Source organism: Cnephaeus nilssonii (assembly GCF_951640355.1).
Source record: "Cnephaeus nilssonii genome assembly, chromosome: 19".
NCBI classification, from domain to species: domain Eukaryota; kingdom Metazoa; phylum Chordata; class Mammalia; order Chiroptera; family Vespertilionidae; genus Cnephaeus; species Cnephaeus nilssonii.
In genome coordinates this window covers 34,294,711-34,318,297 of record NC_137090.1, presented here as the reverse complement: position 1 = coordinate 34,318,297, position 23,587 = coordinate 34,294,711, and the positions used below count along the sequence as shown (strand labels likewise).

Below are 23,587 nucleotides of genomic sequence, written 5' to 3'. Positions count from 1 at the left end.
TTGATTACAATGGCTTTGCAGTATAGTTTTGTGATCCTTCCAACTTTGTTCTTCTTTCTCAAGGTTGCTAGGAAGAAAATTCTATTTTCCCACTATTCTGCCTTCATTTCTGTTGTCCAACTTTACAACTGTCTGCCTGTTCCCTGCCTACTGCTTGGAAAAGCAATGCATTCTATTAGTTAAAAGCAAGAGTTTTTGAACCAGCAAATGGATTTGACTGTTGGTCTTGCCATTTACGGTGTGATCTCTGCCAAGCCACGATACTTCTTGAAGGCACAGGCTCACCATTTCAAGGACAGGAATAAGAGACCCTAGCTCAAAAGCTTTTTGTTACCAAAGACTACAGGGCTGCCTGGCCAGTGTGGCTCAGGAGTGAACATCAACCCATGAACCAGGAGGTCATGGTTCAATTCCTGGTCAGGGCACATGCCCAAGTTTCGAGCTCGATTGGTGTGCGGGAGGCAGCTGATCAATGATTTTCTCTCAACATTGATGTTTTATATCCTCCCACCCCCCCTGAAATCAATAAAAACATTTAAGAAAAATACAGGGCTTAGTAATGAGCACTGTGGAATTGTTTACCTGGTAGCCCTCCTTCTTCTCAGGAATCTTCCTTTCACCCTGTTATTATGGAATCTGCTGTCCCAGAGCCAGTCCAGGCCCAAGATGGGCCAAATAGGGTTTTCCTGTGACTTTCCAGAATGAATCAGGGAAAAGTTCATCTCTTTCGGATGGTGGGAACCCCAAGCTGTGAAATTGAGTTAGATTGTGGCAAGGTTCCTCAGTAAGGGGAGGGCTCTGATCTCCAAGTAAAGATAATTCTGAGCATTTTTCCAATCCTGGGCTTCAGTTGTTTGACAAATCCAGCTGCGACACTACTCTTTCAACATTTGACTGTCCAACTTCTCCTTCAAAACAAGACATAAGAGCCTTCCAAATAATCCCCCTTTTTGCCTAGGACGGTTTGAATTGGGAATTTGTCTTCTGCAAAGAGTCCTGATAGAGAACTCAGCTCATAAAAGGGACTCACTAAATGGTAACTATTAATATTATTCTCAGATGTCCCAGACAAAATGCCATATTTCAGATAAGAACCAAAACTCAAGCCATCTTTAGAGCTTTGTAAGTAAGCTGATTAAGTTCAACATCTGCAGGCAGATGCATAAGAATGGCTCATGGATCAGGGGATGATCTCTTCAAACCACGTTGAAAACAAGACATTCTCCAGAAAAAAGTTTCCATCCTTAGTTCAATCCTTCAGTAAAAAGTGAGTGCCTGAGGGCATGAGTGGGAAGGGGTAATGGGGGAATAAGGACACATATGTAATACCTTAATCAATAAAGAAATTTTTAAAAAAAGAAAGAAAAAAAAGTGAGTGCCTACTATATGTACTGTGTTAGATAGAGAAAAAGATCACTAAATGGGCACACAAAGAGCTTGTAAGGAATACAAGAAACAAATACATATAAGAAACAAATAAAATTATAAGATAAGAATAATACAAAGAGGTCTGAGTAATGAATGCCAAAATCATTTGGAAAGCAAGGGACTGACTGCTCAAGAGAGCAAAAATATTGCTGAGGGCTACCAGCTCTGATGAGCTCTCAACACTGGCCCCTACTGTGACATCTACTGAAGGTAGATACCTAGGGGTAAGTAGGCTCTACTTATAGAATGTTCCTTCTTTTGATACTGCTGGCCACCATGGTACCTCTAGAGCTGCTGCTATGGAAACAGGGCATCACCAGCTGGAGCCGAAGTGCTCTAAGAGGACTCAGCAATAATAACAATGCAGCCCCTTCCCCACCATGGTGCCAAACAGTAGCAGAGGCTACAGGAATCTCAGAGCTGTGGATGACTGCATGTGCACAGCCTCCTGCTTCCCTGCGCCCTCGAACACAACAGGTACCTTCTAGAACTGGTAGCCCTGGTCAAATGCCAGACGGGCATCCATCAGATGGGAATCACTGGTGTTAATACTAACTCCTCCATAGCCCATTCTGAAACCTTGAGTATAAAAGGCCTTTATTTAAAGCACAGGTTTCTTTCCAAGTTTGTGAACCAAAAGAATGTAAAGAGCAAAAGGAGTAATTCTCACCTTATTTGTTAAAATGCTCTGTTCCACCTAAGTTACTTTTATTTACGATTTCTGCAGACCACATCCACTGAAAATGTGAACCAAAGAATTCATTTTTATTGTTTTTGGGAGACAAGCCAGAAGTTAAAATCACAAGATGAGGCTGGCGCACAAATTCAGCAGTGCCCAAACAAGACGAAACATTTACATTTTAAAGTTCTGCTTATATCTGTTATCACCCATAACTTAAAATATGTTAGCCCTGAAATAGGTGGGAGTGGTGAATGCATTCATGCACAGCTTCCTTTGATGAAATGGAACCCATGAGGATGACTGCATTTAAAGCAATAGCTCCAAATGGCAAAAGAGAAGAAAATGGTTAAGCAAAAGTCTCAGCTGCTTTTGCTGAATAAAACGTACGGGAAGTCAACACTTTAGGAAATGGGGCACATTTAAAGGAACAATTTGTACAAGTTTAACAAAAGGACTACTTCCCCCAAACAGTAGTATTTCCCAGCAGCCAAGTTAAATTCTGACCCCACCCCCCCATATCTTACTATGTTACTTTTCACTTTAGTCACTTAGTAACTCTCTTCTATATTATGGGTCTTCATTCAGAAAAGAACGTCCTTTTGTGGTGACATCTGGGTGTTTCTTTACCTGATTTTTAGAGACGCCTTCTAAACCAAAAGCCCTCAGGCTATGGACATCCTTGAGGTTTCATCTAAGCGATTTTCCCCTCCTATTTCACTTAATTCTCTTCAGTACCACAGGTGTGCAGTCAACACAGTTGTCTCCTTTCAGCATGGAGCTCTTTTTGGCCGTTTTTACTGAGAGGGACCCAGCTGGTTAATGAGGCCATGGGTCACTGTCACTGCTTAGATTCCCTTGTGAGCCAGTCAACTTTTCAGATTCTATAGTGGAAAAAATTAGCGCCCTCCCAAATGCTTTTTAAGTTTGCCACTGTTATAAAGAGAATTTGGTATGGACAAGTATACAGCATACTACGAGTCAGAAATTTGGGGCAAGTCACAGAACCTATCTGAGCCTATTTCTTCATCTGCAAAATAGGGAGAATAACATCTACATGGCTGAATTCACATCTTTGTGAAGATCAAGTGAAATAATATTTGCAACCATATTTTGTAGAATGTAAGATAAACACATTTATATTGTAATAAAACATTAGCATTATAGATTAAAACAGATGACTCAAAATGTACCTTCTGCCAAAGAAACTCAAAATGTGTCTTTGCTTATAGTGAATCAATCAAGAAAGACATATTAGTCTTATAAGAGTATGTTCTTAATTCTAGAGATCTGGATAACTCCAGGGCTGACAACTGTACTGGAACCTGACCACAAGATGCTAAACCATTCACCAGAAATTTCCAAAAATCAGAATCTCCAAGTAGTCAATGAAAAAAACAAGTGTAGTCCTTGGCCTAGCATAAATGATATGAGTAACAGGCAGAGCTACAATCCCTACTGTTCCAATATGATTGGGAACAAGAAAAGTTCAGAAGAATGACAGAGACCAGGGTGAGTAATTAGGTCTGAGGTGGGGTAAAGACTCCCTCAATTTCCCTCATCTTCTGATTTATAAAAGATAGTACTTGGATCATCAAATATACTTATCAGTATGTATATCTCCAGGAAAAGTGTCCCCTTCTAGTTGGGGGCCATTCTAAGAGAAGCACTAATATATTTTGCCTAACATCCATATTCTAGGTATCACATACGATATCTAGATGAACACAGCATCCGTTCAGAGTGTCCACAAGGTAACATGGAAACAAAAATCAGGAGTCCTAGCATGTGATCCAATACAATATGAAGGACAGTAAGTGTCTTGTATATTTTAGAGCTTTAATCTAGACCAGCGATTTTCAAATGGTGTGCCACAAGAATTTTTAAAACATGGAATATCTGACTATTTAAAAAGGGGCATTGACCTCTTTTCCCTTAGATTGTCAAATAAAAATATGACAACACAACAATAGCTGTCTGGTGCGAATGCCCTGTTTTGAACCATAAATAAATGGGTCAGAGAATAGTGTTGCATAGACTGGTCACGTCACATAATAAGTGTCTGACTGGTTAATTCTTGATATCAGAAATCCTTATATACAAGTATAGGCACTTGATTTTTTTAAAAGTCATTCTGGAGCAAAAAGGGTATGTAATTACCTTTTTTTCCTTTTCTTTTTGGTAAGTCAACCAAAATTATACCTACTTTTTATTTTGGTCGGGTCGGCAAAAATATATTTTTTGGTGTGCCACAGAATTTTAGTAATTAGTTTATGTGTGCCATGAAATGAAAAAGGTTGAAAATTACTGATCTAAATGACTATAGAACACCAAACCAAGCAGACTAAAAAATAGCATTATCTCTAGTTTTTGCAAAATTAATCCTCCAGTGGAGATCTCAGAGTGCAAATTAGAGCAAAGGAAATTTCATAGCTATGTTACAGGCTACTGAAAACAGATTTATAAATGGAAATGTTGAGAAACAACCACAGCACTGGAATTCATGCTGTTCAAAATCCTGTATTTCCATGGATGAAAGAGAGGAGAGAAAAAAAAGAAGTCAAGTTCTTACATGAAGACAGTTTCAAATTCCCATCCATTGTTTAAACATATCTGAATGACTTCTTGTGTCAAGGACCTTTGAAACCCAGAAAGCTTTGCCTTGTCAGCAGTAATACTGCAGTTTTTCTAATGTGCAACCTCAAACTAAGGATGGAATTTTCCTTCCAAAATTACTAACTACTAGCAGTTAAAAGCAAGAGTAAGCTGGGTAATAGCCAGAGCAGTTACAGTAGTGATGAATGGTGTTTTCCTCGTTAGATGGAGAAACCCTAGTTTAAACTTGTGCCTGCCTTTAACATGGAAACAAGCAGATGGCAAAAGTTCTGTCTGCCCTTCCTTCTTGGCTCCTGAGGAGTGCCAGTTTATATGGAGACGGCTCAGAAGAAGAATAAACTCCAGTGTTCCTTCTGGCACACGACTTTCCTAAAACCATTTTCAATGATCCCATTGCACACAAGTGGGACTTGGTGTGTTTCTAAGGTCAGGAAGGAAATAGTCCAACTGCTGAACTTGCTAACGCAGAGAAATGATCATGGTGGTTTTCTTTTTTTGTGGGGAGGCAGTATCACTACTATTAGGTACTTAACACAAAAACTTAAGATTCACACTAACTGGTTTGGCTCAGTGGATAGAGCGTCGGCCTGAGGACTGAAGGGTCCCAGGTTCGATTCCAGTCAAGGGCATGTACCTTGGTTGCGGGCACATCCCCAGTTGGGGGTGTGCAGGAGGCAGCTGATCAATGTTTCGCTCTCATCCATATTTATTACTCTCTATCCCTCTCCCTTCCTCTCTGTAAAAAAATCAATAAAATATATTAAAAATAAATACATAAATAAAAACAAAAAACAAATAAACGCTTTAAAAAAAACAAAAACAAAACTTAAGATTCTATAGCTAATCAGAAACACAGTCTGTATGGACTAAATGAAGACAAAATAGGAATGAATGCGTGTCTAGTGGAAAAATAAATCTATTAAAGTTTAGAACAATATGGAAAGAAAGTTTCCAAAGAGATTAAATACTAAGATGATTAAAAATTACCATATGATCCAGCAAGTCTATGCATAGGTATATAATAAAAGAAATGGAAAGCAGGAACTCAAACAGATATTAGTATATCAATGTTCATTACAGTATTGTTCACAACAGCCAAAAGGTAGAAATAACTCAAGTGTCCCTGAACAGATAGATGAATGGATAAACAAAGTGTGATATTTACATGCAATTCAGTCATCAAAAAGGAATTAAGTTTTTGAACATGAATGAAAATCCCAGATAAAAATACCAGAATTCAACAATACATTAAAAGGACAATCCACAATGACCCAGCAGGTATTTGAGGGTTAAATATACTATCTAATAAAAGAGTGATATGCAAGTTAACCATCACTCTGCTACACCCACAAGCCCGCCCACCAGCCAATCAGGAGCGAGTATGCAAATTAACCCAACCAAGATGGCTGCGGCCACAGAGAGATGAGGGAGGCTTGGGTTTCCCCGGCGATGGAGGAAGCCAAGCTCCCAGCCTTGGCCTGCCTTGGCCTCTGCTACAAAGTTTCAATTCTAGAAGATAAATAAATCCAAACAGAAATGGCAGCAGCCAAGGAGCTGGAGAGAGCAGGAGGCTAGGGTTGCCCCCGGCAATGGAGGAAGCCAAGCTTTCCACACACCCTGGCGGGCCTCCACTCAAGGCTACAAAGTTTCAATTATTGAAGATAAATAAATCACAACAAAAATGGCGGCAGCAAGGAGCGAGCAGGAGGCTTGGCTCTGCTCAAGGCTACAAAGTTTCAATTACAGAAGATAAATAAATCCCAACAGAAATGGCTGCCGCCATGGAGCAAGCAGGAGGCTTGGCTCCGCTCCAGGCTACAAAGTTTCAATTATAGAAGATAAATAAATCCCAGATACTAGGGCCTCCACTTGGGTCGCCGGGGGGCGTGGCCAGCCTGCAAACCACCACAGGCCCCTCACCCAGGCCACCCCATGCCCCAAGGGAACCCTCACCCTGATCCGGGACACCCTTCAGAGAAAACCAGCTGGCCCCCACTCCCACCTGTGCACCAGGCCTCTATCCTGTCTAATAAAAGAGTAATATGCAAACTGTCACTCCAACACACAAGATGGCTGCCCCTATGTGGTCAAAGATCCTGCCCCCATGTGGACACAAGATGGCCACCACAAGATGGCCAGCAGGGGAGGGCAGCTGGGAGGGACCAGGCCTGCAAGGGAGGGCAGTTGTGGGCGATCAGGCCAGCAGGGGAAGGCAGTTTGGAGGGACCAGGCCTGCAAGGGAGGGCAGTTGGAGGCGATCAAGCCTGCAGGAGAGGGCAGTTAGGGGTGACCAGGCCGGCAAAGGAGGGAAGTTGGGGACGACCGGGCCTGCAGGGAAGGGCAGTTAGGGGCAAACAGGCTAGCAGGGGAGCAGTTAGGCATAAATCAGGCTGGCAGGAGAGTGGTTAGGGGTGATCAGGCTAACAGACAGAAGTGGTTAGGGGCAATCAGGAAGGCAGGCAGGTGAGCAGTTGGGAGCCAGCAGTCCTGGATTGTGAGAGGGATGTCCCAGATTGGAGAGGGTGCAGGCTGGGCTGAGGGACAACCCCCCCCATGCACGAATTTCGTGCACCGGGCCTCTAGTCTATATTAATAAAAGGGTAATATGTTAATTAGACCAGACATCTTCCGGACGTCCTTCTGGACAAAGCCACGGTGGCAGGGGCCGAGGCAGAGGCAGTTAGGGGTGATTAGGCTGGCAAGGGGAGGGCAGTTAGGGGTGATCAGGCGGCAGGGGAGGGCAGCTAGGGGAAATCAGGCCAGCAGAGGAGGGCAGCTAGGGGCGATCAGGCCGGCAAGGGAGGGCAGCTAGGGGCGATCAGGCCAGCAGGGGAGGGCAGCTAGGGGCGATCAGGCTGGCAGGGGAGGGCAGCTAGGGGCTATCAGGCTGGCAGGGGAGGGCAGTTAGGGGCAATCAGGCAGGCAGGCAGGTGAGCAGTTAGGAGCCAGCGGTCCCAGATTGTGAGAGGGATGTCCGACTGCCGGTTTAGGGATCAGGCCTAAACTGGCAGTCAGACATCCCCCAAGGGGTCCCAGATTGGAGAGGGTGCAGGCTGGGCTGAGGGACACCCCTCACCCCGTGCACGAATTTCATGGCCTGGGCCTCTAGTTAAGAAATAAAAAGCTAATCAACAAAATGAAAAAGCCATATGATCATATTAGTAGAAGCTGAAAAAGCATATTATAAAATTCAACATCTATTTTTTGGCAAACAGGCTTAGTGAGCCAAAATCATAAAGATAACTCAACAAAGAATCTGGAAATCAGAAAACATCACACTCAGTGTCAGCTCTAGAAGAAAGGGCTCCTTGGTTTGTGTACTGCATTATCCCCAATGCCTAGAATAGTGTCCCACATACAAAGGGCACTCATTAAATATTTACTAAATGAGTGAATGAACAAATATACGAACTAGAGTCACAGACATTAAAATCAAGAATGAATTGCCTGCCATACCTACTCACTTAACACTGAAATATTATTCAGAAAGAGCTTTTCTAAAACTTTTAATCTAAGGATTCTTTTATACTCTTGGAACTTATTGAAGGCCCCAAAGACATTTTATTTATGTGGGCTATATCTATTGATATATATCATATTGGAAATTAAAACTGAGAAGTTTAAAAATATTGACCTATTAATCCATTTTAAAATAATAATAAACCCATTACATGTTAACATAAATAACATATTTATGTGAATAGTAACTACATTCCTGCCCCCCAAAAATTATTTTACAGAGAGGAAGGGAGAGGGATAGAGAGTTAGAAACATCAATGAGAGAGAAACATCAATCAGCTGCCTCCTGCACACCCCCCATTGGGGATGTACCTGCAACCAAGGTACATGCCCTTGACCGGAATCTAACCTGGGACCCTTCAGTTCACAGGCTGACACTCTATTCACTGAGCCAAACCAGTTAGGGCTGTAAACCTGCTTTTGCCCCACCCTGTATATATTCAGAAAAGATTGTCTTTGAAACTACCCCAAAACGTGAAAAGTGGTAGATTCTTAAACATTAGCAATATGGAATGTGAACTATGGAATCTAAAATCTTATTAATGAACTTGTACTCTGCTATATTAAAATCCACTGCTCAGTTGTGCTTCTGCCTATGATGCAGAAAGCTGGAAAGAATGTTGCTGTTACATAACAATGAAAAATAAATAAGTAAACTGCAAAATCACAGCTTTTCTTGAATCCATCAAAGAGCTGAAGGCAATCTCAGGTATCCTGAGATTGAAGGAGGGACAGGCTCCTCACGGATGGGAGCACCAAAGGAGGTCTCATAGGTGACAGAATGTAAGAGGAAGACAGGGATGCTCTACCAGCAGGCAAGAAGGAACCAACTATACATTTTAATAAATCACCAGCAGCCAAGTGTGGGATTAGTGCAACAGTACAGAAGCGCTGAGACCTGCACGCACACAGCAGTTTGCACCCACTCTCAGGATCTTTGTCAAGACCTCTAGTGGGTGCTCATGAGAAAAATTGCAGGCAGAATGGAAGACCAGAAAGAACAACTTTTTGGGGTACAGATGTGGAGGAGATTAGTGGGCACTGTAAGAAAAGCATGAAGCCCTGATAACCCTCAACCTTGCTCAAACCCACCTCTCAAGTCTCTGAGCGAGGGGCAGCCTTGGCCAGCATCTGATGTAGGTCTTGAGGACAAGACAAGAGAACAGAGCCTTTCACTGCCTCTGATGCAATAGCAGATATTTTGGACACAGGGAAGCTCAGAGAACAGCACACTGGGGACAGTAAGGAGGCTTTCAGATCATGTAAACCTAGAGTTACTTTAAAGCAGGGCAGTAGGGCCCTGGCTGGTGTTACTAAGTGGTTAGAGCATCTGCCCTTGGATCGAAGCGTCGAGGGTTCGATTCCCAGTCAAGAGCACATACCTGGGTTGCAAGTTCGATCCCCGCTTCAGTCTGGATACGTGAGGGAGGCAATCAGTCAATATGTCTCTCTCACGTCAATGTTTCTCTCTCTCTCTCCCCTTCTAACTCCCTTCCTCTCTCTCTAGAAAACAATGGGGGAAAATGTCCTCAAGTGAGGATTTAAATAAATACATACATACATACATACATACATACATACAAATATTTAAAAAATAAATAAAGCAGGGCAGTCGGGGTGGAGAGGAGTGGAGCTGATGGAAAAGCCACAGGAACTTGACAAATGCTTGGATGCCCAGAATTAGGAACATTGATCTTTCCAGGGGACTACACCATAATCAGCAGCAGTATCACTGCCATGTACTGAGCACAGCTGAGCCCAACCAAGGATGTGTTTTTATAGATTTTAGAGAGAAAGGAGGGGAGAGGGAGAGAGAGAGAGAGAGAGAGAGAGAAACACTAACGTGAGAGAAAAACATCAACTAGTCATCTCCCGCACGCACCCTAACTGGGGATTCAAACCTATAACCTGGGTATATGCCTGACTGGGAATCGAACCTGAGACCTTTCGGTGTATGGAACAACGCTCTAACCAACTGAGCTGTAACAGCTAGGGCTCGGTGTTTTTAAATAAACTGTAATCCCCACCACCCCAAAGTAGGTATTATCTCCATGTCACAGATGAGGAACCTGAGGTCCAGAGAAGTTAAGTAACTTGTCCAAGGTCACAGAGAGAGATCATAACAGAGCCACAACTTAAATTCAAAGCCCAAGTTTTCACTTGACCAGGCTGCCACTCAATGTTACATTAGTGACAATGCCCAATTACCCCAATCCTTAGAGATGCCAACAAAATGCTCAGTGTTATACATAGAGGAGAGAGAAGAGAGCTGTTTGGATTCCTTATGGGTTATCTAAAAATGAGGAGATTTGGAAGACAAGTGGCAAAGGGTTCCAATATGCAGCAGACATGTCACTCTGCCAAAAAGTGCTTATCAAGGCTCATGTGCAATCAGCAGGATGAGGCATGGTGACAAGACCGTACCCAGTCACTGCAGTGCTAAATAATGGACATTCTAGAAGTCTTTGCCTCAGCTACAGTCAATATTGCACTAGAACTCTCGGCAAACTGAACATTCACTTGGATTCGACTTGTCAAATAACAGCATGCCAACCTTGACCTCTGCACCAGATGTAAGAACCCCTGGTTGGGGAACAGTGGAGAGCCCCAATCAGAACCAAGGACACTGTGCCCATACCAAAGACTGAACTACAACTCAACCCCAGAACTACCCCACTGAATCTTCCTGCACTCCCAGGTCATTGAAGTTTAATGTTATCTGCAGACATTCTGACAAATAGAATTCAAAATAATTAAAAGGAAACAAAAATATCTAATCATGCTTGATCACTAATGGAAAAATTTGAGTCATACTTGAAAAGCTCAATTGCTTTATTTATTTTTATTAAATTTATTTGGGTGACATAGGTTATCAATTACTTTAGATTTAGTATGTTCCCACAGGAAGCAAGTGACAGTTGCCTTTTTTCCCCCTGAACTACTTATGGTCTCTTTAATAATGATGCCATTTATTTTCTTCCATCAATGGGCTTCATTTTCCTCCCAGAGAAGATGAGAGAAAGGATAAATTTAAAGTGATGGAGGGAAAGACTTCAAGTCCTCCTGCCAGAGAGCTGACAATTACGGAGTCACAGTCGCACATAATGAAGATCAATGCTGTGCTGTGAAGCCCTACCATCTACCTAGTGCAGCGTCTGGGAGAGCACAGTTATTTCTGTTCTAATGCCCAAAATAGATGATATGCTAATTTTGAGGACGAGAAGCAGAGAACACTTTTTCCTTGGAAGGCAATGTGCTTTGCTGATTTAATTAATAAATCTTTTTTTAATATTTTCATTGTGTGTGTTTTTTTTAGAGAGAGAGGAAGAAAGAGAGAGAGAGAAGCATCAATCGGTTGCCTCCTGAATGCACCCCTACTGGGACCAAACCCACAGCCTGGACATGTGCCCTGACCTGGAATCGAACCAGCGAACCTTTGGTGCACAGAACGATGCTCAACCAACTGAGCCACACTGGCCAGAGCTAATTAATAAACCGTTATGATATCTCTGTGAAAAGAGAAGGCAAGTATGATTAGCCTCATTTTCTGAGGTAAGTGAAGACATGCAAAAATTAAGAAACACAGCCTTGGACAGATACGACAGGAAGAAATTCTTTGTTTTCGGGCCTGGCATTTTGTATTAACTGAGGATTAGAAAGAGAAGAACGAGAAGTCTCAGATAGCATGCCACATGGCTCTGAACCCATCCTGTTCAACCTTTTCATCTACAACTTGAATGAAGACATAGAAGACATGTCTGGAAAATCCAGTAATGAGAAAATGGGAAGGTTATCAAGGTTCTAAAAGGTCTCAATAGGCTGGAACAATCAAGCAAACTAGCAAGATGAAATCAAGTGTGAGACACATAAAGTTCAGTACTTAATTTCAAAGAATCCCTTACACAAGTAGAGAAGGGAAGAGTTTAAAAGCAGTTCATAAGGCCTTGGGCCGATATTGCAAACTGTTGGCCCAGAGATGTGTTTTGTTTGGCCTTTACAGTACTTATAAAAAACACTAAGCCAACATTTAAAACTTGGGAGAGTCACATAAAAATCGGATCTCTGGCTTCTCTTGAAACACTGATAAACCTGGAAACTCCAGGTTTGCATTCAGACATGACAACAATTCCACAGAGCTGAGTTGTGGCTGTCCCGTTCAGACAGAACAGTCACGTCAATGGATGCCTATGGATGCACACTGGCCTGTGAAGCCATTTGTTAGCTCTGTGGGAATCGGTTCCCAACTCTTGACCTAGGAGTTTCAGATAACTGCCAATTCAACAAAAGCCAATGGTGTAATATGGTAGCCAAAAATTTCACCCAATCCAAAGAAATGGAAGAACAGTATCTAAATCAATGGCCCTTAACTTCTAAAGAGTCACAGACTCCTTGGTGAATCTAGAAAAATCAATGAGTCTTCTCTCCAAAAATACATCTATCATACAAACTTTTACAACTAATTTCAGTTGACAGACTCCCCCTGAACTTCCAGTTCCCAAGTTGACAAGCCCAGTCTAGAAATGTATGTTCACGCACTTTGTCTACTCCTGGCCAGGTATCTCATTTTAAGAGGCATGTTGAAAAATTGCAAGGCAACCAGGATAATAAAGGGTCTGGAAATCACATCATAAAGTTGAAGAAACTAAGAATGATTAGCCTAGAAAAAGGAACACTCAGTAAGGAACATAATATCCATTTTTAATTTTAGAAGCTGTAATAAGGAAACGGGATTAGATTTACATCAGTTCAACTGGCAAAACTAAGATCAAAGAGAAACTACAATGAGGTGTATTTCACTATTTTAGTTCAGTCTAAGAAAGACGTTTCTTACAATTAAAGTTTTACAAAACTGGAATAGGCTATCCTTAGAGTACCACCACAAGTCTCCAAGCAGAAGCAGGATAATGAAATGTCAGAGATGTCACAGAAAGGATTCCTGCCCTAACCAGTTTGGCTCAGTGGATAGAGCGTCGGCCTGCAGACTCAACGGTCCCAGGTTCGATTCTGGTCAAGGGCATGTACCTTGGTTGCGGGCACATCCCCAGTAGGGGATGTGCAGGTGGCAGCTGATGGATGTTTCTCTCTCATCGATGTTTCTAACTCTCTATCCCTCTCCCTTCCTCTCTGTAAAAAGTCAATAAAATATCCTATCTAATAAAAGAGTAATATGCAAATTGCTGTCACTCCAACACATAAGATGGCTGCCCCCATGTGGTCAAAGATGGCCACCACAAGATGGCCAGCAGGGGAGGGCAGTTGGGAGGAACCAGGCCTGCAGGAGAGGGCAGTTGGGGGGGACCAGGCCTGCAGGGAAGGGCAGTTGGGGGGAACCAGGTCTGCAGGAGAGGGCAGTTGGGGGGGACCAGGCCTGCAGGGGAGGGCAGTTGGGGGGAACCAGGCCTGCAGGAGAGGGCAGATGGGGGGGGGGGACCAGGCCTGCAGGGGAGGGCAGTTGAGGGGGACCACGCCTGCAGGGGAGGGCAGTTGAGGGGAACCAGGCCTGCAGGGGAGGGCAGTTGGGGCAATCAGGTCTGCAGGGGAGGGCAGCTGGGGGGCAACCAGGCCTGCAGGTGAGGGCAGCTGGGGGCAACAAGGCCTGCAGGGGAGGGCAGTTGGGGGGAACCAGGCTGGCAAGGGAGGGCAGTTAGGGGTGACCAGGCCAGCAGGTGAGGGCAGTTAGGGGTGATCAGGCTGGCAAGGGAGGGCAGTTAGGGGTGACCGGGCCAGCAGGGGAAGGCAGTTGGTGGCGACCAGGCCGGCAGGGAAAGGTATTTAGGGGTGACCAGGCTGGCAGGGGAATGGTTAGGGGGTGATCAGGCGGGCAGGCAGCTGAGCAGTTGGGAGCCAGCAGTCCTGGATTGTGAGAGGGATGTCCCAGATTGGAGAGGGTGCAGGCTGGGCTGAGGGACACCCTCCCACCCCTGCACAAATTTCGTGCACCAGGCCTCTAGTATTAAAAAAAAAAAGAGGATTCCTGAACTGAGAGGAACACTGTCTACAATTACCTAACGCTACCTTCTTCCAAATCAAAGTTTCTGTGAGCAGAGCTGTAGATAGCAATACAGCAGTCCCCCTTACTTACAGTTTTGCTTTCCATGGTTTCAGTTACTGCAATCTGAAAATATTAAATGGAAAATTCCAGAAATAATTCATAAGCCTGCTGGCATGGCTCAGTGGTTGAGTATCGATCTATGAACCAGGAAGTCAGGATTTGATTCCTGGTCAGGAAACATGCCCGGGTTTCGGGCTCGATCCCCAGTGGGGGGTGTGCAGGAGGCAGCCGATCAATGATTCTCTCTAATCATTGATGTTTCTAACTCTCTCCCTTCCTCTCTGAAATCAATGAAAATATATTTAAAAAAAAAAAATAACAACAAAACAATTCCTAAGTTTTAAACTGCATGCCATTCTGAGTAACATGATAAAATATCGCACCTGCCTGGTGTGTGAATCATCTCTTTGTCCAGCATATTCACACTGTACATGCTATCCCGCTTTACTGACGGTGTATCACAGTGCTTGTGCTCAAGTAACCCTTATTTTACTTAACAGTGGCCCCAAAGAGAAAGAGGAGTGATGCTGGCAATTCAGATATGCCAAAAGAAGCAGTCAAGTGCTTCTTTTAAGTGAAAAGGGGCAAGTTCAGTATTATCTGTGTTTCAGGCATCCACTAGGGGTCTTGGAAAGTATCACCCACAGATAAGGGGGAACTACTGTGCTAATTCTGTTCCTCCCAAACTAATTAGTCTTGCTCTGATGCAATACTTACACTGTAGCCAAGCTCCACTGAAGAGACAGAAGCTCAGTGGCTGATCCTCTCTTGGTGATTCTCATCTTACTGGGAACTGGTCAAGGTTTGGCTACTCTTGAAATTTCACATGCCAACTTTTTCTTCTAACCCACTCCACTATTCACCTCTCTTTCTACCTACTTCCAAGTTGTCCATATTAATTCTTGGGAAGCTGGATAAGTTTCACTGCATATCAGATCAAGTACTTGTTGAATTGACTCATCCACAAAGTTTCAAACATGTGGGCATTTAATTAAAACTTTTGCCTGATGATTTCAACAGATAAAAATGGGGAGAATCCAGTGCTGTAATAACTCTGTATGAGCATCACAGTCTGGTTAGAAGAGGTCACAGACTAGACCAGCACAAGTCCACCCACGCAGGAGTTGGTCAGCAATCCAAGGCTCTCCAAAATGTGCAGCAGAGGGCTAACCAGGCAGCTGGCACTTCAGAAATTTCTAGAGACTAAAGAAACTGCTTCGCTGTGTCTTCAATTTCTAAATTACTCCCTTCCTACAAATAATTTTTGAATCAGAAATACTGCTTTTCAAAAAGAATGTTTTCTGCTAAAAATGTCTTTTTAAGACACCATAAATGTAAAGTGAATACTTTCCCTTATTTATACATCTGTTCCGGCTGAACACAATCAAAATGAAATTTATAAAAGGAAAACTTCCTTTTGTCCACATTATTGCTCCCCTCCCGAGTGTTCCTCAGAAGCTTAGGAAATAAGTTCTGAAAGCAAACTTTTCCTCTGTCCCAGCAAAGGGAAAAACCTGGGGCCTCTTGACCTATAAAACTCACTATTTTGGAACATCCGTAATTCTCCCCAGTCTGTGCCAGTCAAACAGAGTCTCCCTTTAGCAAACCACCCGCCAGCCAGGGCTGGACAGCGAGGCTTTCACCCTCAGGAGTTGACAAGAATAGGACTCAAAAGCTCCCTGAGAAAAAAGACTACTTCAACTTGCATTACAAACTGTTGGAAAAGACAGATGGAGGGGATGACAGGAAAAGCAATTATTTCTTCTGGGCTTCCTTTTTGTCTGGATTCTAAGGAGACGAATACAAAATTCCATCACAGATTGAAATGCTATCTAAACATTCTTGAAAATGTGGTCTTACTCTCTGAAATATGACCTGCTTTGCTCTACAGCAACCTGTAACCTATTAACATGTGAGGTGGGGAGGCCGACATTCCTGCAGACTGTCTAATTCTGGGCCTGACTCCCCAACACTGCTAGTTTATGATCTCAGGTTAAAACATAACTAAGAGATATGTATCTGCATAGCATGACCCAACAAAAAGTCTTGATGAATCATTTACTTTACTTTCACATTCTTAAAATTTTAAATACCTGAGACTCTCTTTTGTGTATTAAGGTTTCTAGTGAGCCATTCTAAATACAGGCTGAATCACAATACATAGTAGCATTATTATTTCAAATAGTAGTAAGTTGCAACTAGTCATACACAAATCAAGTTTTAAACAACAGTTAAATAAACTGTTACTGCACATGGACTATGTGTTCTGAGAAGTGTGAAGATGAGAAAGATGCAGTTCTTGCCTCAAGGACTTATAAACTAGTCAATGGGACAAGATGTGTTCACTAGCACATCAAAGGAGACCAGGAAAGCCAAAGGAAAAGTCCGAGCATGGGGCTGTGGGAGTCGGCAGGCAGAAAGGAATAGATCTAATTAACTGAGGGACACTGGGATCAATTTTCTCATCTGTAAAACGAGAGGAATGGACCAGACAAGTTCCAAATCCCTTCTAGTTCTAAAATTCTGATTCCTTTGGTTTGTCTGGTTAAGCTGAACCAAAAATTTCATGAAAGAAGTGGTATTTGAGCTGGGCCTTAGGAATAGGTAAGATTTTGGAATTAAGCTATTGGGAGAAAAAGAAGAGAGAAAGAATTGTAAGCAAAAGGAAGGACACATCCTAAGTCCAGAAAATATTAAGTCTTCAGTATGGATGAAACACAGGCAACAGCATTGGAAAGGTAGATTGAGGCCCTCAATGCCAAGCAAAGGAATATAGGTTTAATGTGGTAGACAGAGCCTACTGAGGTTTCTGAAGAGGTAGATGACATGACATTTCCTACTATAAGGGCCCCGATTACATGGGCCTCACCTGCCAGAGAAGCAAAGCTTCATTGGAAAAACCTAAATAGATAAAGCAAAACAATAAGAGCTAAAAATCATGCAAGAACTAGGAAATAGGACCAGTTTTAGGAATTTAGTATGTCTACACACAAATAGTGATGGTGACAACACGGAAGATGGTAGACTACTTACAAACAGACCAACAGAAGGTGATTATTAACAGGAAAAGAAAGTCATAAAATGTAGGAAAAATAGAGAAATGAATAAATTGAAAATATGAAAGAGACTCAACACATGTCAGCTACTAGTAGAGAGAACAGGAATATAAGATGAGGAAATTTCTACAAAGGATTACAACCTCCACCCACCTTCCAAAAATCTGGGTAGCATAATTAACATTCTAAGAAATCAGCTGTACTGACAGCTGTTGGAGGGGAGGAGGCTGGGGGGCTGGGTGAAATAGGTGAAGGGGGAGAAATGGTGACGGGAGACTTGACTTTGGGTGATGATGCATTATAGAATTGTACACGTAAAACTTATATAATTTTATTAATCAATAAATTCAATAAAAATTTTTTTAAAAAAGGAATCAGCTGTACTAAAAAATGTCAAACAGGACAAATAACAGAATTGAAGCTATTATTACAAAGATGCACACCCGACCTAACTGAATTAGTATTGGAAAGGGAGAACTAGACACTGTATGAGAGGAAGACTAGGAAAGACATGCTCAGCATTTCTGTTAGATAGCAATTTCTGAAATAATGCCTAAACAGAAAAATAAAATCCAAATGAAAAGGGAAATGTTTAGCAGATAACATCTGGCCTCTGAATCATTGAAGAATACCTCCTCCCCATATACTTTTTCCCTTCATTCCCTTCCAATAGTCCTCCTTAGCTAGCTCCAAAGGAAATGTAAAACTCTTGAAATCAATCTGGTTACCTGTTTGCCAACAAAACTAGGCATGAGGAACTGTAGCTATGTCACATTACAATTTTTTGTAATATATGAATTTTATTTCCATCTTGATTTTTAAAATTTATTGTGTTAAAATACACATAAAATTTATCATCTTAATCATTCTTAACTGAATGAAATAAGTACATTCACATTCTTGTTCAGCCATCACCACCATCCAGCCCATAATTCTTCTCAGCTTGTAAAACTGAAGCTCTATACCCATTCTCCAATAACTTTCCATTCTCCCGCAGCCCCTGACAACTATAATTATACTTTCTGACTTTATGATTTTCACTATTCTAATTACTTCATATAAGTGGAATCATATAGTATTTTCTTGTGACAGGATTATTTCATTTAGTATAATGTCTGCACGTTCATCCATATTATAGCATGTGTCAGAATTTCTCTCCTTTTTAAGGCTGAATAATATCCCACTATATACATATCCCACATTTTGCTTACCTATTCATCTGTTAATGGACACTTGGCTTCTACGTTTTACCTATTGTGAATAATGCTACTATTAACGTGGCTATGCAAATATCTCTTCAAGACCCTGCTTTCAATTATTTTGGGTATATACCCAGAAGTGGAATTGCTGGATCATATGGTAATTCTATATTTTAAATTTTTTGAGGAACTTCCATACTGTTTTACACTCAGCTGTACCATTTTACATTCCACCAACAGTGCACAGGGTTCCAATTTCTCCATATCCTAAAACTGGTCCTATTTCCTAGTCCTTGCCTGATTTTTAGCCCTGTTGCTTTGCTGACACTTAGTTTCCTGTTTGTTTGGTTTTCTTTTATTTTTATTGATTTCAGAGAGGAAGGGAGGGGGAGAGAGAGATAGAAACACCAATGATGACTGAGAATCATTGATCAGCTGTTTCCTGCACACCCCACACTGGGGGTCAAGCCTGCAACCCCGGCATGTGCCAGAACCAGGAATTGAACCGTGTTCTCCTGGTTCATAGGTCAATGCTCAACCACTGAGCCATGCTGGCCAGGCGTTTTCTGTTTTTCTGATAGTAGCCATTCTACTGGGTGTGAGGTCGTATCTCACTGTAGTTTTGCTTTGCATTTTCCTAATAATTAGTGATGTTGAGCATCATGTACTTAGTGACTAATCTTATGTCTTCTTTGGAAAAATGTCTCTTCAAGTTCTTTGCCCACTGTTGGGCTGTTTGGTTTTTTGTTGTTGAATTTTAGGAGTTCTCAATATATTTTGGATATTAATCCCTTATCAGATATATGATTTGCATATATTTTCTCATTCTGTAGGTTGCCTTTTTACTGTTGATAGTGTCTTTTTTAAATATATTTTTATTAATTTCAGAGAGGAAGGGAGAGGGAGAGAGAAATAGAAACATCAATGATGAGAGAGAATCATTGACTGACTGCCTCCTGCATGCCCCACACTGGGGATTGAGCCCACAACCCAGGCATGTGCCCTCGACTGGAACCAAACCTGGGACCCTTCAGTCCACAGGCCAACGCTCTACCCACTGATCCAAACCAGCTAGGGCTGTTGATAGTGTCTTTTGATGCATAGATTATTGCCATCTTTTGCAGTGACGAAAGTAATACCAAAATCCCAACAACTTAGCTAGATAAGCTAGATAAAAGTAGCAACCACATTCAGCCACAGCACAGAAAAGATAGGAAGACACAAGAGACATCTGACACTAAGGATAAAGATAAGGAAATTTCTGTTTTCTCATTTCAGCTTGCATGCCCCAGCCTGGGTGAGATGTGCTGATATGCCCCTGGCTCAAGGAACACTGAGTAAAAGAATTCAAGGCTGGTCTGGGCAGCCTACCTCTATTATTAGTAGAACAAGTCATGTACATTTCCTGCTGTGTATGGGACAGATCCATAAAAAAAAGCTCTGTAAGGAGGCAGTTCAACACTTTGGTCACTTGGTAGTTGGGTTCTGAAGAAATTAGGGGAGTATAATTAATAGGGAAGAATAAGTTACTTACTTGCCTGCCATCTTGTCCCACATTTGTTTGACCTCTTACAACAGTTCGAATATTGTCATCCAGTCTCCTGGTAAAAAAGTTAAAGAATACAAATCATTAAAATAATCTCTATTCTGAGCTGATCAAAAGAGCAAGAGTTAGTAATTTACCCAGCATCTTCTGCAGATTGTACCCACTTGTCCAGAAAATCAAACAAGTTTGAATGATATAAGAAAGACTGAGGCCTTGGGCCCAAGTGGAGCATAACAGTAGTGTAAAAAGCCCAGCCCAGCATAGACTGATGAGTTGTCTTTGTTTTTTAAAAAAGGGCTGTTTTCACTTAGTATTCAGAGTGTCCAAAGGACCCATATAACTTTTAGTACTTTTCATGGAGTAAACCAAAAATGAGAAAGTTGCTGAAACTTTATGGGAAGAAGCCAGAGAATTCAAATTACCCCACATAAATTCTTTCCTCAGAAACTTCCTCTAGAACCTTAAAAGGGATAAGGAGCCAGGGTAATATATGAAATCGGTGCTTTGCCTCTGGGCCCTGATTGTGCAACCTATGTAGGAGACAGATCTGTAGCCTCCAGCTCCTCTTTCTCCAGTGGCTCAACAGGGGCCATTAATGATGTCTCAACCACAGACATCTATTTTAGTCAATTCCATTTTCATTTGAAGAATCCATTAAAGTTATGCGAGCAGAAGGAAAATAACTGGCTCACAAGTGATTTCTGGATCATCAAAGAATTTCCATTATCTGTGCAAACCCTAGACAACTTAGTGGTCTCCACTAGAATTGTTATAGCAAAAGTCTACCAAAATGATGAACTGGCTTTTATGCACTTCTTAAGGCATCCAATTCAACCAAACATTAACAATAGAGGTCTTCACCAAAAAAAATCCAAAGGTTGTAAGGGGAAAAATTCATCTCCTGGATTCAAAATAAAGGCTTCTCATCATCAAAAGTTAAAAAACAAATCTACACTTAATATGTTTAATTATATATGTACTAGAAGCCCGGTGCACGAAATTCGTGCACGGAAGGGGGTTGTCCCTCAACCCAGCCTGTACCCTCTCCAATCTGGGACTCCTGGAGGGATGTCCGACTGCCCGTTGAGGCCCGATCCTACCTGGTAGGATCGGGCCTCAACGGGCAGTCGGACATCCCTCTCACAATCCAGGTCTGCTGGCTCCCAACTGCTTGCCTGCCTGCCTTCCTGATTGCCCCTAACCGCTTCTGCCTGCCAGCCTGATCACCCACTAACCACTCCGCTGCCAGCCTGGTTGATGCTTAACTGCTCCCCTGCCAGCCTGTTTGCCCCCAACTTCCCTCCTCTGCCAGCCTGGTCACCCCTAACTGCCCTCTCCTGCAGGATTGATCACCTCCAATTGCCCTCCCTTGCAAGCCTGGTCCCTCTCAACTGCCCTCCCTTGCAGGCCGGGTGCCTCCCAACTGCCCTCCCCTGCTGGCCATCTTGTAGTGGCCATCTTGTGTCCACATGGGGGCAGGATCTTTGACCACATGGGGGCAGCTATATTGTGTGTTGCAGTGATGATCAATCTGTATATTACTCTTTTATTAGATAAGATAGAGGCCTGGTGCACGGGTGGGGGCCAGCTGGTTTGCCCTGAAGGGTGTCCCGGATCAGGGTGGGGTTCTCTTGGGGCGTGGGGCGGCCTGAGCGAGGGGCCTGTGCTGGTTTGCAGGCGGGCCACGTCCCCTGGCAACCTAAGCGGAGGCCCTGGTATCTGGGATTTATTTTCCTTCTACAATTGAAACTTTGTAGCCTGGAGCAGAGCCAAGCCTGCTGTTCCCTCCGGGGTGGCAGCCATCTCTGTGGCAGTTAATTCACCTTCTACAGTTGCAACTTTGTTGCCTTAAGCGGGTGGGCCCAGTCAGGGTGTGCTTTAAAGCTTTGCTTCCCCTGTTGCCGCCGGCAACCCTGGCCTGCTCTCTCAAGCTCCATTCTGTTGCCATTTGTTTGAATTTGTTTACCTTCTATAATTGAAACTTTGTAGCTTGAGTGGAGGCTTAGGCCTGCAACGGCTATGGAAAGCTTGGCTTGCTCTGTTACCTGGGAAACCTTGCTCTCTGTGGCTGTAGCCATCTTGGATTGGGGTTAATTTGCATACTCACCCTGATTGGCTGGTGGGCGTGGCTTATGTAGCGGAGTGATGGTTGATTTGCATATTACCCTTTTATTAGAGAAGATATGTATGTATATATATATATGGCTAAGTGACCGTCCAACTGTCCGGTACGTATGATGCGCACTGACTACCAGGGGGCAGACGCTCAACACAGGAGCTGCTGAGCTGTGGTAACTTGGCAGCTGCGGTTCTCAGGTGACACACCCCGGAACCAGAGAGGAGGGAGCCCGATTCCTTGAGGGGCCGTGCGATTCCACCTTTGGCAGTGGGTTACTGGGGCACCGTCAGCCCCAAATCTGGTTTACTGCCAATAACATTTACTAATATACATTTTACTAATTATTTCTTCTAATTAATTTCCTTTCAATGTGCATAAATCCGTGCACCGGGCCAGTAGTTATGGTAATAATTATAATGAATAAATAAACACTGAGTATCTACCATGTGTTAAAACTGGAAATTCAGATGTGGACAAACCAGAACAAGGCTATTGGGCACGAAGGACACTTGATGACCACCCTAGACAATCACATCCTAGATTAATCACAATGTTTAATCTTGGGCCACCACCCATACCAACCAGCAGATCTAACCTCATTGGTAGCTGGTATGTGGCCAATATATGTGTATACATGTATGTGAATATATATAAGCCCATATTCATATCTAAGCCTTAGGAATACACACACACATAAAGTAAATCTATTAGGGAAATAAAGCCATTGCAAATATAGTAGAAATGCTGTCCTGGCTGGTATGGGTTGGAGCATCATCCTGAACACCAAAAGGTCCAGCATTTGATTCCTGGTCAGGGCACATACCCAGGTTTCAGGTTTGATCCCTGGTTAAGGTGTGTATGTGCAACCGATCCATGTTTCTCTCTAACATCAATGTTTCTCTCTCTCTCTTTCTCTAGCTCTCTCCTTTCCTCTCCTTCTAAAATCAATTTTAACCAATTAACTGCCATGATACTTTGAATTTAATTTAAAAAGGTCTGCCACTTGCGTCTATAGACGCTATGGCATACAAATGGTTAAAAAATATATAGAAATGCTTTTGCCTCCTTTTATAATCAACTGTTTTGAATAGCCTGTTACAGCTTCCTTCCCTTTTTACAAATAATTGAAGACTGATCAAAGAATTGCCACAAGGCTTGTATGAAAACCCAGATAAAAAGAATTATTTTTCTTTAAAATGACCATTTATAGCAAAACTGAGATGTCAGATAATGAAGCACATTTTTCATTATTAATAATCATATAGTATTACTTACCTTATTTTCAGTCTAATCTTGTTCACAACTTCGTCTATGTTTGCCAGAGACTACAATAAAGAAGGAAAAGTGCCAGCTATTATTTCGCTTCCCAGAAT

At 42.5% G+C, this 23,587-nt stretch overlaps 1 protein-coding gene across 1 annotated transcript in view; it reads right to left on the bottom strand.

Annotated features, from left to right (window-relative positions):
• VPS53 (VPS53 subunit of GARP complex) overlaps positions 1–23,587 on the bottom strand; it is a 148,432-nt gene that overhangs the window by 113,463 nt on the left and 11,382 nt on the right. Inside the window, exons 3-4 of the mRNA XM_079798870.1 lie at positions 23,490–23,539; positions 20,084–20,150 (exon numbers count right to left, since the gene is read on the bottom strand). Of these exons, the coding sequence (XP_079654996.1) occupies positions 20,084–20,150; positions 23,490–23,539 (117 nt within the window). The remainder of the gene's footprint in view (positions 1–20,083; positions 20,151–23,489; positions 23,540–23,587) is intronic.